Source organism: Ursus arctos, unplaced genomic scaffold (genome assembly GCF_023065955.2).
Source record: "Ursus arctos isolate Adak ecotype North America unplaced genomic scaffold, UrsArc2.0 scaffold_29, whole genome shotgun sequence".
Lineage (NCBI taxonomy): Eukaryota > Metazoa > Chordata > Mammalia > Carnivora > Ursidae > Ursus > Ursus arctos.
Genome location: NW_026622974.1, coordinates 27,359,541 through 27,379,091, shown reverse-complemented (window position 1 = coordinate 27,379,091; position 19,551 = coordinate 27,359,541). Strand labels below are relative to the sequence as shown.

General features: G+C 40.5%; 1 protein-coding gene across 4 annotated transcripts in view; it reads right to left on the bottom strand.

Moving 5' to 3' along the window:
* Positions 1-19,551, bottom strand: part of KCNQ5 (potassium voltage-gated channel subfamily Q member 5) — a 489,468-nt gene that overhangs the window by 21,607 nt on the left and 448,310 nt on the right. For all 4 annotated transcript variants that reach the window (XM_044387115.3, XM_044387116.3, XM_026507086.4 and 1 more), the window contains one exon: positions 4,299-4,407. In XM_044387115.3, coding sequence (XP_044243050.1) covers positions 4,299-4,407 — 109 coding nt within the window. The remainder of the gene's footprint in view (positions 1-4,298; positions 4,408-19,551) is intronic.

The window sequence follows — 19,551 nt, the reverse complement described above, 5'->3', positions numbered from 1 at the left end:
TAAGAAGAGGAGATTTGGACCCTGTGGGTGCACAGCGGAAAGACCACGTAAGGACTCAGTGAGAAGGTGGCTATCTGCAAGCTAGAGAGAGAGGCCTTGGGGGAAACAACCCTGCCAACACCTTGATCTTGGGCTTCCAGCCTCCAGAACTGTGAGAAAGTAAAGTTTTGTTGTTGAACCCACCCAGTCTGTGGTATTCTGTGGTGGAGGCCCTAGCGAATGAACACACCATGATATGATGAAAAGTAAGTGTGTAGAATGTTCAAGAGTTTGTCAATTTGCTTGTCAATCTGTTTACTTCCCTGCTAATGTCATCTTTCTCTTTATTTATTCATAAAAGATTTTAATGATTTATTTGAGAGAGCACGTGCAGACAGGAGGAAGGGAGGGGGAGGGGCAGAGGGAGAAGAAGTCTTCCTGCAGAGTCGGCTCAATCCCAGGACCCTGGGATCATGACCTGAGTGGAAGGCAGACACTTAACCCACCAAGCCACCCAGGCTCCCCTCATCTTTCTATTTAGAAACTCTTTGCTATGAATGAATGAAAAGAAAATTAACATTGTTTGTATTAAATCATTAACAAGATACAGAACACTTGTGAAAAATAAGTACAATCTACACTCCCAGTAATGAGTTTAAAACACATTTCCAGCAACTTTGTGCACTCCCACTAAATAACATTTTGAGAATAATCTGTGGTAATCCTGGAGGAATTATACAAAACTAAGTATTCTTCTAATTTTTAAGGCATATTTTGGAAATGTCTAAGAATAGCCATTGTTCGTTACTATAAAAAGTGATGCCAGTCACTGAAAAAAAAAAAGTCTCAAAGTGCATGTGGGTAATACAATCCAGACAAGTACTGAGAGTGGCTTTAGTCGTCTCAGAGAGTCTTCACTCCCCAAAATAACCAGAAATTAGAAAATGGCAGATGCTTAGTAAATATTAGTAACCAAAGCAAGAACTTCTATTTTGCTCTTTGGGGATGCAGTGGTTTTGTTTTCCATGTTGTCATCTTTGCAGTAGAATACATATTTTCTGTTACACATCTTAATTTTAATTTGGCTCTTAGGAAAAACTATCATTATTGTAAGAGCTACTGGAGGACAAAAGGCATATTCAACTCTTCATATTAAATAATCAAACGACCAAAAAATAACAAGGAAAATACCAAAACAAGGTTGGTATTTTAGAGGGTGAATAACAGATGGTTCGCACTTACAATCGGTACTATATATATTTATATATAATATATATTATATATGTAAAATACCACTGTAGGTGAGCTGTAAGAAATGGTATGTTCTGGTCAAAGACATTCCCATCAACGGCAATGCAGCTTACTTATTTTACTGAACTCAAGAAAAGGACACTTTTACATAAGATTTAGGAATTTACATCAGCAAACTCCTTTTCAGAACTGCCAGTTGTACTGGTGGGTCTTTTAATCATGTATTTTTAGAAATTAAGTAGTATCACGAGTCAAAGATTTCCAATGAAGTTATTAACTATTGAGCGTAGCTACTGAGTTTGTAGAGAATCCACGAATTTTAAGGGGAACTCAGAATCAGGATATGGGGAAGAAAAACATTCCCCTCAAGTGTCACGAGGAGCCAGCTGAAAGCTTCAGAAATTCACAAAAAGGAGATACACGTAAATAATAAAGTCCTGTTAAAAATAAGAACCAAGAAAGAATTCTGAAAAGCAAGGGAATTCTGCAAAGGACTTTACAAAAATCAGGCAGGTTTCGAGAGGATGGTTTAAAAGTAAATCTTCAGCTGCCGCTAGAGTGCTTAGCTAGCAGAATAAACCTATTTCGTTTTCTTTCTTGTGGCTCACAATTCTTTTCATAGGTTGTGAGGCAAAAGCAGAAAGCTTCGGACGGTCTTGGGAAATGAGCAAATTGGGTTAACTATGACTTTTAGGAAACCTAATCTGTTCCCATTAGATAAGATTTTATGGTACTTGTTCCAAGTCAGACTAATCTGTGGATGAATTGCCCCACCTTCACTCTAGGGTCTTTGAGGCATATAATGAATGAATGTAAAGAATTTCAAGGTGACTTCTTGACCAGCAATGTCCAATAGAACTTTCCGCAATGATGCAAATGCACTATGTCTTCTGTGCCCAGTCTCGTAGCCACTTGCGGCTATTGGGCATTTTAAATGTGGGTAGTGTCACTGATGAACTGAATTTTAAGTTAAATTTAATTTAAATTAATTCAAATTTACCTAGCCTCATGTGGCCACTGGTCACCATATTAGACAATGCAGTTCTAGACCCTTTCTGTCCCTTTTAACTGAAGGCTTCAGGCATCATTTTACTACATATCCTTGGGTTTTCTGGGCTTAAACATTACCTAAGGCTCCCCAGGGGTAGGGTAATCATATAATTGTCCAAACTGGGATACTTTGAGAAAGACAGGGAGTATCGACAATGAACAATTATGATGAGACAAGAGGCATAATCTAGGATGGTCCAGGGCACATAGGAAGGTGTGGTCCTCCACCCATAGGGTTTGTTGCTCAAGGGTTCCATTGAGAAGTAACTGGGTTTTACTTCACTTCTTTTTAGGGTGCCGTTACAGACAAGGTTTAAGTATCTTCTTGGGTACACATTTTCATCAACCATGATTTTCTTTGCCTTAACAAACATTTATCAAAATCTTTATAACTCATTTCTGCTTTCCCAGTGATTCCCAAACATCAAGTAAAGCAATGTCTAATGATACAAAATGACCAACTAAATATAGACGTAAATATCAGTCATGCTGATCTCTGAAATTAGACTACATATCTGGACAGCTAAGTTGGGTTGGATATTTTAAGTTTTCTTCTGGCTTTTTGGTAAGAGGCACAGAGAGCCAAAAAGATCAGAGGTATTTCTTTGCAACAAAGTCACTCAGGGTTCACGGACAGATTAAAATTCTCCCAAAGGGATTAAACTAGGCAGGCGGAGCTTGTAGCAGTTTATTTAGTCCAGATCCTAAGTTTTGGAGGGAGTGGATCCTGGAAATAGAAAGGTGAGTTGCTTTGGGTACTCGTTTAGATTCTGCCATTGGAAAGGAAGCAGATTAACATCAGCTTTTAAACTGAATATCTAAAGAGTATTTAGAGCCCCAAGTCCCTTCCTTTTCTCATCTCGTGGATGACTGCCAACTGTACTCTCACCCCAGCGGAAGTATGGGGTTGTACTGTCTGGAGAGATCTCTGCACTGCAGGATGCTGGACACCTCACCTAACCCTAACCCAGATCCTAACCCTAACCCTAAGCCTGCTCCTCAACGCTAACCCCTAATCCCTAACTCGAAACCCTCCGGAGAGGTCTCTGAAATGCAGGATACGAGGCACATACCTTAAGCCTAATCCTAACCCTAACCCGAGATCTGAGAAAAAAATCAAGATGTGGTACATATACACAATGGAATATTACTCAGCCATAAAAAGAATGAAATCTTGCCATTTTCAGCGACGTGGATGGAGCTAGAGAGAATTATGCTAAGTGAAAGAAGTCAGTCAGAGAAAGACAAATGCCACATGATTCCGTTACTATGTAGAATTTAAGAAACAAAACAATCATAGGGGAAAAAGACAGAAAGACAAACCAAGAAATAGACCCTCAACTATAGAGAACGAACTGTTGATTACCAGAGGGGAGGTGGGCGGGGGATGGGTTAATTAGGTGATGGGATTAAGGAGGGCACTTGTGATGAGCACAGGGTGTTGTATGCAAGTTCTGAATTACTATATTGCGCACCTGAAACTAATACAACACTGTATGGTAACTTAACTGGAATTTAAATAAAAACTTAAAAAACAAAAGAGCAGCGTTTAACGTTACATTCAGCCAGAGAGGAGCAAGTCATTGCAGAGGGCTTTAGGCTTCCCCCTTTTAGAATTCAACCTGTTTTGAAATAACTTGGTGGGATTTTTCTTTGATGTAAGATACAGAACACGGATCAGAGCATCAAGTCATAAAAATAATTTTAAAAATCCAATTGTGTCTATACACAAAATGTCCTGAAAGCCCACAAATTCTCATGAGAAGCCAGTTCTCACTGAATCTCTCTGGCATGGCCTGGCATTTCGAATCCTCCTTTTATAACACACTTTGTGCCGAACACAGTAGAGTTTTGTACTAAGAAAATATCTTTCAGCATTGAATAGGCATGTGAATGAATAGGAGCAGAGAAATGAATTATTTCAGGAGGTTTACCTGCAGGAAAAAGAACTTCACAATATAAATTCAAATAATCAGAGGTAGGTCTCTGGCTCATTTTGTCAAAGGTTTTCCACCAACCTGATAGCTCGAATGACAGTTTTAAGCGGTGGGGTGAGGTCTTCCACTGATACATCACACTGGCATCCCTTCTCATCGTATACATCATCAGTGCCGAGCGCCGTGTCAGCTGCAAGAAAAAATGGTCAGTTACAGAACACCACCACCAGCAACTGACAACATGTTTGCCGAACTGGACTCACACAGGAACGGGGGGGACTCAGAGACGAAGCTTGTTAAGTCAAGAGAGGTAAGGTCAGCCAATTGTTTTCCCCAATAGGATTCCTTCTTTTTTTTTCCTACAACCTTATTAATTTTATGTGATTCGACACGGATACCTTTCTGAGCTGTTTTCCAGTGTTGACACTGTCTTTCCAGTCGTGGTGATGGATTTCGTTGATCTACCCATGCTCTGTTGCCCAGTTCTTTTGAAACTAACTGCCAGTATTTAAATAACAGCTGTTTCGAGTTAGGCAAATAGTCTTTGGATACTTAACTGGCCTGTAAACATAGAGCTTGAAGCCCATGACATTGACCCCATTAGCCCCATGCCCCAAACAAGTGTGGAAGCAGCCATGTCCAAGAACACTGGCTACTTATTAGTTACTGGACAGAGGCAGCTCAGAAGAGAGCTTGCGTAAGATAGTATAGCCAAAACTGAGAAGATTTTCAGATTGGACAATAAAATCGGTTCCTAATAAACCAAGCAAATTAATTTTCGGGTTAATTGCAAAGCTTGCAAAAGGAGAAGGGTGATAATAGATAAGAAATTAATAAAGATTTATAAAATTAGTAAGAAATCAACTCATATCATTGCAGCTTTGTTTTTGGCAACAAGATATTGAAAACAAGTTAAAATTTCTGGAATGGGGGATGGGTTAAATAAATATTGGTATGTTTATATAATGGACTATTACGAAGCTGTTAAAATGATGTCGAAGGCCAATGACTGAGAAACATCACAATTGATTGTTTTTAAAAAATCTATCGATCTGGGATTAGCAATGATTTTATTCTTTTTGCTTGGCTGTATTTTCTAAAATTCCTATAACTAATATATATTACCCTGGTAGTAAGTAAATAAAGTAATGAAAGCACACTCCTGAGAGATGGGTTACGTGGCCTCCAAATACTATTTAAGCCTCTTTAAATGTTGAGGTACACCAAAGCATTAACACTGCTTTCGGCTGCCTTTGCTCAGCCCAGTGTTCATTTGCTAAGTCACGAAAAGAAGAGAATTTGCCATGGGTTGTCTTGGTTGGGTTCGAAATCCTGAAAGGCTATTAGAAGTCCGTTCATTGAAGCAGTGCTTATATCTGGGCTGCAGCGGGGGCGTCATTTAGTGAAGCTATTTGCTGTGTGGCTGCCCAGTCTCCCGTGTGCCAAGAGCGGGAGGAGTGGGATGGGGAGGGATGTAGATGGGTCTTCACAGCTCCGCTTCGTGGTCCTTTTGGCCTTCTTACCCTCCAGCCTAGTAAGAGGGAGAGACAGAGCTGCCACCTCACAATAATGAAAATAACAGCAACCACTCATTGAAATTTATGCCAGGCATTTAAGGGAAGCTTCTGCCAATGTTAGTTTTCTTACTTATAGCCACTCTTACAAGTTAGTGGTGATATCATGCCTGGTTTTTAGAAGCCCAAACTGAGACTCGGAGAAGGGAAGTATCTTACCTGAGGCCACACAGGTGGTCAGGGGAGCGAGTGAGTTGCAGAGCATGTTACTAAAACCCAGTTCCCCGAGGCTCTTACATTGTGTCACCCAGTGTCAGAATGCATTCGGGGTTCCACAGTGGGTTCGGCAGCGGCATGCAACGTGTCGGGAGAGAGCAGGGGAAAGAGCTGGCCGCGCATGCTGCCTCATTGGGGCAGCCTATCCCTGCTGGGTATGTTCAACTTCTCTCCAGAGAAGTCTGCCACCATCTAAATGAGAGTACACATGTTGACTCTGTCTGACACTTGGTTCGGACTCAGTGACGCGCTTGAGGGGAGCTGGCCCATTTCGCTGGATTGACCACCTACGCAACACAGCCCTTCTAGTGCACAACATGCCCAAGTTTGGATGACACTCTTCCAGGAGAAGTTGGCAATTTCTTCCCCTGATTTGATCCTAACCTGCTTTCAGTAGGTATAGTAGGCTGAATCGTATTGCCCTCAAATTCATGTCCACTTGGAACATCAGGATATGATCTTATTTGGAATAAGGGTCTTTGCAGATGTAATTAAGGTAAGGTTCAAGATGAGACCATACTGGATTAGGGTGGGTCTCAATCCAACGGAAGTATCCTTACGAGACAGAAAAGGAGAAGGTACAGGAAGAAAGTGAAGATGGAAGCAGACACTGGACTGATGGGTCTACAAGGCAAGAACACCAAGAATTTTGGGCAACCACTGGAAGCTGAGAGAGGTGTGGGATGCTTTCTCCCTCGGAGACTCCGGAAGGAACCAACCCTGGTGATGCCCTCATTTCAGACACCCTGCTTTCTCGAACTGTGAGAGAGTAAACTTCTGTTGTTTCAAGCCACCCCGTGTGTGGTCATTGGTTACGGCACCCCTAGGGAACGAACACAATTGAGAAAACTTTTCTTCATCGTTTCCAAATCTTCACTCAAGGACAATAATGACGACGATAATAATAATAAGTGCTTTTTAGGGAAATCTAACGACATGCCAAGAACTTTAATTGCTTCAAGCCCCACAAGAGGTATGCATTATTATCCCCTATTTTACAGATTATGAAAGTGAGGCACAGAAAGCTAAGAAACTTGCTCAAGGACAAAGGAAGGGTAAGTGACAGAACCAGAATTTAAATCTAGGCTGTTGGGCTTTGGAGCTGCCCTATTAAATACTGCCTGACTCTGAGCCTCCCTTCTGCCTCCTTCCAGACTTTTCTGTCTTCTCTCTTGTTGCCATTTGGATTCCCTTCTCTTGCATTACATTTGCATCCATGTGGCTGTGTGCACCCGGCTCTTATGGTCTCAGGTGAAGTGACCCCAAACACTGAGAATCGTATTTGGAGGAGTGTGGTTACCATAGCCATGTGCTAAGCCAGTGCGTACCCTAAAGGAGACCTGGATATACACATACCCTGGAGTTGTGAGAAGGGTATGTGTGGGATGAGAGATGCAGGGGGCTCACGTATAGGCTGGATGATCACCAGGTGCCATTATGGAACCCTCTGAGATACCCAGATGTTAGCTCCCTAAAGGAAATAACAAATAACACACTTACCAGGATTCCTGGTACAGAGTTCACAAAAGTACTTTTTAAAAAGATTTATTTGTTTATTTTAGGGAAAGAGAGAGCACAAAGGGGAAGAAAGGCAGAGGGAGAGAGAATCTGAAGCAGACTCCACACTGAGCGCATGCCCGACACGGGGCTCGATCTCACGACCCTGAGATCATGACCTGAGCCAAAGTCAAGAGCCAGATACTTAACTGACTATGCCACCCAGGTGCCCCATTCACAAAAGTATTCTATGCTGCCCTTCAGAAAAGAGGCTAGTGACTGCTTTCCCTCATCTGAACTCTAGTGAGAGGCATTTCTAGTATGGTCCCATTTTTTTTTTTTTTTATCTCAGAAAACTGGGGAACACTGGAGAGGCTACAGGAAAGGCAGATCCTGCAATGCCTGTAGCAATGATTTATCTACTTGAAAATACCATGTAACCGACATAACACAATGATGTGTGTCCAAAACAACTAAACAGCATAAAATACGGGGTCCTTTAATTATGAAGTTAATGGAAAACTTTATCAGCAGGTGTGTACTGTCACAATAAGCACAAACGTAAAGACAGTGGAACCATAAAGTTCACACGGTCTGTCAGTGAACCTGGGAACATTCCAAATGATTACGAGACAGCTTCCCTCCAGCCTCACGCAGCTCCGCCTCGCCCCTGTCCTATGCCCCAATAAGAGCGTCAGCCAGGCCGTTCTGTTTAGGAACAGGCTGGACAGAAGACGGGAGTCAGTCCCCAACTGCATTATATTCCAAATGCCCCTTATTGTGGAATATTATTATACATTAATGACTTGATTGTTCAAGGCATAAATTCTCAGTCCTTAAAAATATTTTTTGTAGGTTTGGTCAGAACAAATGAATAGGAAATATATTTTTGCTGGCATATATTGAAGCAAGGGCTGATTTAGGAAATTTTTTTCCTTATTTCAAAGCCACAAAAAATGGGGGAAAATGCTGTCTTTCTCCTTCATAACTATCTTAGGATGTCCATTTTCTTTCCAGTGAGGTTAATAACACGTTAAATGTCTTTCACATGATTCCTAGAGGCTTTAAACCCTTAGTGAATTTTAAGACACTTGGGTGGGGCTACATTTTCAGCCAAGGGTGGCTCTCTGCTCTCCAACCACACCTGGCTCTTTGCCCTGGAATTTTGGGAGGTGTGGGTTATGGGTATATAAGCTTATGGGATGGGGTGCCTGGGTGGCGCAGTCGTTAAGCGTCTGCCTTCGGCTCAGGGCGTGATCCCGGTGTTCTGGGATCGAGCCCCACATCACGCTCCTCTGCTGGGAGCCTGCTTCTTCCTCTCCCACTCCCCCTGCTTGTCTCTCTCTCACTGGCTGTCTCTCTCACTGGCTGTCTCTGTGTCAAATAAATAAATAAAATCTTTAAAAAAAAAAAAGCTCATGGGAGCATCAGTCTGCACAAAAGATAATCACGAAAAACAAGATGCCATAGAGTGAGGTGCTCCCCCAAGTCCTGCTCCCTGTGGACAATCCTGCCAGGTGTGGTGAGCTTTCTCCAGTGTGAGGTCTGTGCCTGGAGAAAAAAGAAGTTTAAAATACAACCCTTTATCTCTCCTAACCCTCTCTAGTTTCCTATTAATTAGCAGGATTCAAAATTTGCTTTCAAATACTTCATTCTCCTTGGAAAACCTATTTCACTGTTTGGAAAAGACCATGTGAACCTCAGAGGATGAAGAGAGAGGAAGTAAAGAACATTCTGGAAACTTCTGCTATGTCCAAAGAATGTTTTTCTGTTCCCACTAGGAAATTCTGCCATCAAGATGCAGGTAGTTATGAGAAAAGAAGTGGTTTCTAGTTCTTTCTCTTGATCATCTCCTCTTATGGATCAGATTTCTTTTTACATTTCTTGATGAAATGATTACAATGGTTTTCTGCCTTGCCTGCATGTTAGAATCAGTTGGGGAGTGTTAAAAAAAAAAACAACAACAACTCAATACAAAGAACACCTTCAGGACCAGTAACATGAGGAAACTGAGGGCTGAGACCCAGGCCAAAAAATGGCATTCCATGGTTTCTCTCAGCCAGAGCTGAAGAGTGTGTTTGACTAATCCGCCATTGGATTTGGACTAATTCTCCATGTCTCCCCCAACAGCACTAGTGCACTGGAACAATCTGAGACAATGCAGGTGCTTCACAAGACAAGAGGAAATGATTGCATCTTAAAAAAAAAAAAAAAAAGAAAAGAAAAGAAAACAGAAAAAGAATTTAAAAATACCCCTTGACAAATTGGTGATATGGAAGCAAGATTTCATCTTTTTACTCAGCTTTCAGAATCCCAGTTCTTGCTTCTATTCCTCAGCCATCTGAAGCACCCCCCTTTTTAAAAGAGTTTGTTTGAGAGAGAAAAAGAGAGCGAGCATGCAAGGGAGAGGGTAGAGGGAGAGGCAGAGAATCTCAAGCAGACTCCCTGCTGAACATCAAGCCCCAAGCGGGGCTCCATCTCACAACCCTGAGACCATGACTGGAGCCAAATCCAAGAGCTGGTCGCTTAACTGACTGAGCCACCCAGGCGTCCCTGAAAGCCCACTCTTTACAGGCCTTGGCACTGTTCTCTTTGAAAGGAGTCACTACTGTTTTTATGCACAAGGAGCTTACATGTTCAAAGATCAAAATAAAATCAAATTGTCAAAACGTAGCAGAAAACATTTGTTCTGTCTGTAGAGGAAGGAAAACGTCCTGATGTTTGGGTCAAAGAAGAAATTATAGAGGAGACAGCTGACAGTTTGATCATGAATACAGACACTGCTAGTACCTAAAATAACAAAATTACAATGTAAAGAAAAATGCTTGATTGGGAAGAAAGTGGAAAGATATAAAAAGGCTTAATATTTATAATGAGTAAGGAGCTTATTTGAATGGATCACAATCCAAAATATAAATGTATAAATAAGCCTATCAGAAGAGACCATTAGTATCAAAAAACGGCAGGATGGGGCACCTGGGTGGCTCAGTCTTTAAGCATCTGCCCTCGGCTCAGGGCGTGATCCCAGAGTCCTAGGATTGAGCCCCACATCAGGCTCGTCCACTGGGAGCCTGCTTCTTCCTCTCCCACGCCCCCTGCTTGTGTTCTCTCTCTCACTGGCTGTCTCTCTCTCTCTGTCAAGTAAATAAATAAAATCTTTAAAAAAAATGGCAGGAAACTATTCAACCTAACTAGAAATGAAAAATATATAAATTAAAGTTATGTGAAAGTATGGACTTATACCAATTTAATTAGCAAAAGAATAATAGCTAATACTAACAAAATTGAGGTGAATCTGGTATACTCCGACATTGCTAGGGACGATGTAAATTGGATAAAATTTTATAATCAGCAATCTTACAATTTTACATCAGAGAAATTTTCTTTGGAAACTAATTTCAAAATGGAAATAAAGGTAGCTTAATGCAATAATATGAACTGCATTATTGCCCATTATAGAGAAATATTTGTAGAAATTTCAATGTCCCAAAGGAGGAAACTAAATTATAGTAAATTACAGTATTTGACCATGATGGTACACTACACAGCTACAAAAAAGATAATTATGAGCAGCGTATAATAATATGGAAGTATGTGTTTTTAAATGTTCAGTAAAATTAAAATATGAAATGAAATATTCATGTTGATTATAACCGTGTACAATGATATACAAAAAGAAAACCAGCTAGAACAGGATATATAAAAATAAAAAATAGCTGTATTGGGTATGAAATTATAAATGATTTGTATTACTTTTAAAATTCCATAAGGCATTTAAAGATGTTTTTCTATGACAAAAATATTATATGCTTTTTGAAATAGAGTACTTGAAAAATAGAAAAACAATGAGAGTGAAGGAAAAAAAATCTTCCCAAGTTCCAGAACTTAAAGGAAACCATTATTACAATGTAATTCTTACAGTGAAAGTGTGAGGGCTAGAAGTTCACAATCCATTTTTATTTTGGGAATTTAAACAAAGCATATTATGATTCTATTCTATTATGCTATGGGGAACACACATTAAAATGGCCACTGTTAATGGTGATGATAACTGTTGTGAATTAGAATTTGTTTTCCAAGGGTTCCTTCCTTCTGTGGCTGGTTGTATTTCAATTACCTTTCCCCGTGATCATTTCCCAACACCTTAAATATCATCCTAAAATTAGAGATTGCATTTTAGCCATGGGCTAGTCCAAAGGCAATTCCCTTAACCCAACTAGAGTTTAGAATGACTGCTTGGGCCCTGCTGGGGTAGCGTGCTTCATTCCACTAGTCCTTGGCTAGAGCCTTTCCGTTCTGCGTTAGCTGCTGCTAAGTCATCAACAGGATGTACTGGGTTCTCCAGGTACTGTTAAGGAACCCAGAAAAAGACTCCAGATAATATGTTTTGTTCTAGATGTTTTTCTTTTCGAGTGCTTTTTTAAACTTAGTTTTCCTCTTATTATAATAGTAATACATACTATAGAAACTTCGAATTTTAAATTAAATCATAAAGAATGAGAATAATTTGTTTATAGTTTTAACACTGAGGGAAAGCCTACTAAATGTTGGCCCATTCCCTTCCACGCTCTTCCTCTGCATTATCTGAATTTTAATGTCAAAGTCAATCTCTCAACCCAGATGGCAAGTAGGACAGCTCTGGTTGCCCTGTGAGGGAACTTTATTCAGATAGCTCAGGGGTCCTCGTTCAACCTCACCCCATGACAGCCTTTCCATCCCATAGTCCAGCTGCATCAGACTACCAACGGTTTCTCGAGGCACTATACACCCCCATCCACTCTCCTCTCTCTCTCTTTTTTTTTTTGGAAATCTCTGGGTGTTAAATTTGCAGTTGATGGATTATATTATGTGTAGGGCACCACAAAAGCAAGGTGCCCTCTTCCCTATGGGGAGAACATCAGAATATTCAGAACAAACCATTTACATTTCAGCACGCATACAAATTTTGTGCCATTTTGAAAACTTGAATTTTATTTTGAAGTTTAGCAATTACTGTTATTTTGAGTTACCCAAAGCAAAGAGGATGAGCTATAGAGGGAAGCACGACAAAGCTTAGAGTCTCAGATCCAGCTTTGCAATTACAAGCCCTTCAGGAGTTTACCACCTCCATCAAATGCAGACTGATCCCTGACACTGACTCAGCCCTGTCTTCCTCTACTGTGAACATGTATCCCTATGACTGTTATTTTTTTTTAAAAGATTTTATTTTTATTTATTTGAGAGAGAGAGAGAGAGAGAGCACGAGCAGGGTGGGGGGAGAGGCAGAGAGAGGGAGAGAAGCGGACTCTTCACTGAGCAGGAAGCCGCTGCAGGGCTCCATCCCAGGACCCTGGGATCATGACCTGAGCTGAAGGCAGATGCTTAACCCGCTGAGCCACCCAGGCGCCCCTCTATGACTGTTATCACATAGTATTATACTTGGTTGTTTACAAGCTAGACAGTACACTCTGAGGGCAGGGACCATGTCTTTTCATTTATGAATCTGTCTCTCATGTATCTTCTCATCCACGAGCCTCCTGCCCCTAAAACACTCCGTGGTGCAGAGAAGACACTCAATGAATGTTTGCTTCGGAAAGCATTTCCCTCAGGCCCCCGGACAGTGGTCCCTGTCCAATAATGCCTGGATTTAGGATTTTCAAACTTTGTGGTTGGGTAAACAGCACTTCACTGTGTTCTTGTTTACTGGGTGAATCATCTCCCTAAGTTGAGAGACAAGTGTCTTCACTGAAGAAGTTGTCAGCTGAGAGGTCATGATGGCCCTAGTCGCTCAACTTTGTGTTTAGAGAGAGATGAATTCAGGGCTTTTGTCTCGAGCACTTTGTGGCCTGGAGGCATGGGCCCTTTATCTTTTTTTTTTTAAGATTTTATTTATTTATTCGACAGAGACAGAGACAGCCAACAAGAGAGGGAACACAGCAGCGGGAGTGGGAGAGGAAGAAGCAGGCGCCCAGCGGAGAAGCCTGATGTGGGGCTCGATCCCATAACGCCGGGATCACGCCCTGAGCCGAAGGCAGACGCTTAACCGCTGTGCCACCCAGGCACCCCGGCCCTTCATCTTATTAATGATAGCTATAATTCATTCAGTCCTTGGATGTGAGGTGGTTTACAAATACAAACTGGAACTTAGAATAGAATACTGCCAGTTTGGAAGTGTTATGCTCATTTTACAGATGGAGGAACTGTAGCTCAGCAAGGTTAAATCACGCGCCTGAGACACAGGACTGTTTAGGGCAGAGCGAGCCTTTGAAAACTGAGAACATGTCTCTCTGTGTGCAAGTCTCCAATGGCTCCCCATTTTTTTCCAGAGTAAAAACCCACATCTTTACTAGGACTAGAAGGCCCCGTATGTCTGTCCCTCCCCCACTTCCTGTCTGTCCTTATTTCCCATCATTTTTCCCTTGGCTATTTTCCCTCCAGGCTTCCCTTCTCTGTCCCAGCCCTCCTAGTTGCTCCTTAAGGAAGCCAAGCACCTCTCCTTAGGGCGATCTTGGAGGAATCCTCTCTGGAAAGCCTGGAGGCTCTTTAGCTGCTATGGTCTCTGCTCAGTTTCAGTTCTTTAGAACTAGCCGGACCCCCCTATGTACGGTTACTTACCTCCCTCCTCCACCAATCTGTGTCTCCTTACCCTTCTCTCCTTTTTCCACAGCACTCACACTCTAATATACAAACAATTTACTTGTTGGTGTTTATTATTTCCCTAGTAGAATGTAAAATCTACAAAGACCAGGATCTTGTTCTCTGATATATCTCAAATACCTAGAGGAGCGATGTACTAATATTTAATAAGAGAACCATCAGGGTAAGAGAGGTTCCTCTTCTACTCTAGCTATTGATCTTACTGATTACAAAGTGTAACTTACTGTAAAAAAAAAATCCAGTACTTCCTCATAATGTTTAATTTTTACAGGATTTTAAAATAGAGTTTTTTTAGGCATGAAAAACTCACAGCTAACATCATACTTGATGGTGAAAAGCTGAGATTCTTTTTTTTTTTTTTAAGATGAGGAACAAGACGAGGGTATCCACTCTTACCACTTTTATTCAACATAGTACTGGAAGTCCTAGGCATGGCACTCAGACAAAAAAAAAAAAAAAAAGGTGCACCAAACATAATAAAATACTTAGGAATCAACCAAGGAGGTGAAAGATCTCTACTCTGAAGACTATAAAATTGATAAAAGAAACTGAAGATGACACAAACAAATGGAAAGACACTCAATGCTCATGGATTGGAAGAACAAATATTGTTGAAATGACCGTACTACCCAAAGCAATGCACAGATTTAACGCAATCCCTATCAAAATACCAACAGGAATCACTACATTGTACACCTAAAACTAATGTAACATTGCATGTTGACTATACTTTCTCTTTTTTTAAAGATTGATTTATTTATTTGAGAGAAAGCATGAGCAGGGAGGGACAGAAGGAGAGGAGACAGAGAATCTGAAGCAGATTCCATGCTGAGCACAGAGCCCGATGCGGGGCTCAATCTCAGGACCCCGAGATCATGACCTGAGCTGACACTGAGTTGGACGCTGAACCAACTGTGCCACCCAGACACCCCAACTATACTTTAATTTAAAAAATAAAATAAAATAGGATTTTCTCCCAGGGGTCCATGAAAATATTTAAGAGGCAAAATAAGTTTCAAGTAAGAGAAGGAATAACTTCTATAGCAGAACTCGGGGAATATCTGTTGAGTGAGTATCACATGCTGCACTTTCATTTTTAGGTGGAATGCAACCTGTAGGTCCACTTTAAATTCTCGGGTCTATAAGTTTATAATTAGTAAATAATAGAAAAAAATTAACATCAGTACAATAAGAGGGATCTCTGTCTAGCTATCTAAATCATCCATACTAATATAATAAAGAAGGCAATCCAGACTTATTTTTCTCTTCAGGAACAATGTAACATTAGTGGAAATGTAATTATATTACAGTGAGACATAGTGTACCGTCATATGTCACTTTTGGATATTCACTCCTTTGTGCTTCTCCAAATATGACCTTTATCCTAGTAGCTTATATTGCTAATATTGTAGGGACAAATTATGAAATTTCAGTCATGTGACCAGTGTTTACTCAATTCTGATTTTTAGGAGATTTGGAGTAAATAACTTAAAAATGAGTTTTTATTAAGGATTCAGAAACCATCTCACTGAATTCCCACAGAAATAAAAAATAATGTCACAAGAAAATTTTTCATGCATCTGTGAATATATTCCCATTATTTTTTTCTAGGCTGTTGAATTAAAATGCTACAGTATTTGAAAAAAATTCTGAAAACCCCAAAATTTCTTTTTATTGGAAAAAAAGTCCAAGTATACACATCTGCAGCATACATTGATTTTAAAATAAAATATCCTCTTCAATTTTTAAGGCAATGTTCTAGTTAAAGATATAACTTTAATACTTTGAACAAGCAATTGCATTTTCCTGTGTATTTTTTTTTTACCAGAGTAGATGTAATTTATATAGCAAATCTTGCTAGCACAGTTGAAGATTACATAATTTAGCTGTGCTTTCTGTGTATTTTATTTTATTTTATTTTACTTTATTTTATTTTATTTTGGTGTTACGACGTTCTTGACATGAAACAGAAAATTTGGGACCCAGAATAGTTCCAGTACCCATAACAGAAATGAAGAGGTACATTCAAATACACTACCAGAGAAAGTGCAGCTTACCTCCCCTCTCCCCCAAAGAGGGTTATACCTAGAGTAGCTTGTGAATATCGCACTCTGAAAACATGGCCCTACATGCCTTTAAAACTCCCTTAGCTCCGTGGAAGATTTTCATAATAAAGAGAAAATACAGTTAACCTTCGACTGGACTTGACCACTCTGTTGTTGGCATTGCCTAGCAGTGGTTTCCAAATTTTTTTGATTTCTAACCACAGTCGGCAATACACCTGGGTGGCCCAGGGACACCTGGGGGGCTCAGTCGGTTGAGCGTCTGCCTTCCACTCAGGTCATGATCCCAGAGTCCTGGCATCGAGTCCCGCATCAAGCTCCTTGCTCGGTGGGGACCCTGCTTCTCCCTCTGCCTGCTGCTCTCCCTGCTTGTGCTTTCTCTCTCTCTGACAAATAAGTTAAATCTTAAAAAAAAAAAAGAAATACACTGAATGCTGTGATCGAGCACGTGCATGTACACATGCCTACACACACACACACACACACACACACACACACAATTAAGACAGAAATTCCCTTCAAGGTTAAGATGGTAGATTGAACATACAAGTTTAATCTTGATCCCTCAAAAACCCACTAAAGCTATAGTGATGAGATTATTTTTAAAAAGACATAAGCCCATAAAAGGAACAGAAGAGGAGGCAGCAACAACATAATTTTGGAAGTGGGAAAGCAGATGGACAAGTTAGGTAACTGACTAGCTGATACCAGAGAGAAAACCCTATGCCAACACTGGGAAAAGCTGAGAAATAACAAAATTTACACTTCAGAAAACTCAAAAGGCTCAGGAATTGGCAGCACGAGGCATCTCTGGGAATAACTAAGATAAGGAAGGTTGTGTGCAATCTGCCCCATACCCTCAGGCATATGCTCTTCTCCTTTTCCAGCAGGAGACTGACTGGAAGCCTTTGGACAAAGGGTCATCAGGCATGGTTGAAGAAGGGGTATTATACCCCAAACCTAGCTATCAAGTGACCATATACAGCCTGAAGTTTGAAAACCAACTGGCATCCTGTCACCATCATAACAATGGCAGCAGGACCTTTATCCTCCAGATGGCAGTTTGGATAGCTATTCCCTGCAGAATGTGATCAGCCCGAGAAAAGAGCTAAAGGTACTGACACTAGACATTTCCCAAGAAATGGCAAACCCAGGTCAACCCATGCTGAAGATCAAAGGTGATCAGCCCCAACCATATGCTTAGAAGTTCCAGTCACGGGGCGCCTGGGTGGCACAGCGGTTAAGCGTCTGCCTTCGGCTCAGGGCGTGATCCCGGCATTATGGGATCGAGCCCCACATCAGGCTTCTCCGCTGGGAGCCTGCTTCTTCCTCTCCCACTCCCCCTGCTTGTGTTCCCTCTCTTGCTGGCTGTCTCTATCTCTGTCGAATAAATAAATAAAAATCTTAAAAAAAAAAAAAAGAAATTCCAGTCACCTTCGTCATCTTCCACACTTTGTTATGAAAAGACATGCACGAAATGCATGAAAATCCCTGAAGAAAATCTCTCAAAGACGAAGACAAAAACCAGCTAGAAGGAAACAAACTAAGAAAAAAAAATTTCAAAACATGGTCATTAGTATCTTTACAGACATGAGGTAAGAGACTATCTATGAAACAAAAGTAGGAAGTTAGAATAAAGGGACACAGTAAACACCAAAGCAACAAAGAACCCTAGCAGTGACAGCAGAAATAAAAATCTCAGTAAGAGGCTGGACCATGAACTCCCAGAGTTGCCCCAAACTCCTAGAAAGTAGAGCAAAAAGGTAAAGAGGTGGAAAATGAGAGAGGAAAGAAGAAAATCAGAAGGCCAGTCCACAGGCACAGCTTATGGATTTCCATAAGAGATACAGAGAAAATGAAGGAAGAAGATAATTAAAAATGAACAATAGAATATTCTAGAACAGAAGATCATGAATCATCAGTTTGAAATGACCCCTTGAGAATCTACTATAGTGGCTAAAAATATATCCATACCAAAAAAAACATCGTTATGAAAATTCAGAACACTGGGGACAAAAAATGGATTCTACATAGTGAAGATAAACAATACACCATTGGTCACATACAAAAATCAGAATGGCTTTGGCTTAACAATGCTGAAAAGAAGCACACAGGGGTGCAACGTTTTCAAAATCCTGAAGGGACATTACTTCCAGCCTAAAATTCTATACCAAGCAAACTATCAAATAGCATGGGAATGGAAAAAAAGCCATTATCAGACATGCAAAATCAAAACATTGTTTTTTGCTTTCCCTGCATTCTTTCTCAAGAATGTCCTGTTTGATGTACCTCATCAAAACAGGAAAGTAAACCGACAGAGAGGAGGACCCGGCACAGGAGACACAGCAGGGGTCACAGGATGATGGTGAAGGAAAACTCCCGCGTGATCACAGTGATCCGGGGGAAGACGGTCATCCGTCTAGGTAGGACAAGGGACAGGCACGCTGACAGCTGTCAGCGTCATGCCTTCCGTCCTCATACCCTATTTTTACCTGAAAAAGTATTAGAGTTTTACTATCTGAAATGAGAGTAAATCAAGGAAGACATGAACGTGAGACCCCCGTAAACGGGGAATTCGATCTAGAAAAAAAATCAAAAGAAATTCAAAAGATAATGGCTGTGCAGCAGGCTTGAGAACAGTCAACCTAGCAAAAAGGAGGAGGGAGGTCTCCAGGATGCATTCTCCAAGAGAAGTCACAACAGAATTGATCAGTTACCTGATGAAATCGATCCTGTGGAAAATCTTATTGACAGATTACTGGAAGATGTGAGAAGAATTATAAAAGGGCATCTATTTACTACGGGGAAAGCACAAAGTAAGAAACAACTGTAGTACAGTAATACCACACATACACATCACGTAGACACTGAATTTTGGCTTACCAAAAATTAGAAAACCGGAAAATGAAAAAATAAAATGAAAACAAAAAAATAAATATAAAAAAATACAAAACCTAGACTGGAAGGACGGGAGGATCTGCAGAAGAGAAAGAGTAAAGAAAAGAGCTAAATCTTCATTTACTAGAATTGGAAGTGAACAGAGAATGTTCAAAACTGATTAATCAGAAGTTAGTTATACACACCTACTATCAAACATATGGAAAAAAACAGAAGAAGAAGCCTCAGAAGAAACAGCCAAAAAAAAAAAAAAAAAAAAAAAAAAAAAGAAAGAATTGCTTCTGGAATGGAGGCGTGGGGGTAGAGTGGAAACGCTGAGCAAGGAGTCATCATATTTCATGAAGGGATGAGATTATTGGACTTCCAATTTTATAAGTTGTAATCATAAATCTAAATTTGTAATTGTAGATTTACATGCAGTTGTAGGAAATAATACAGAGTCCCCGTGTA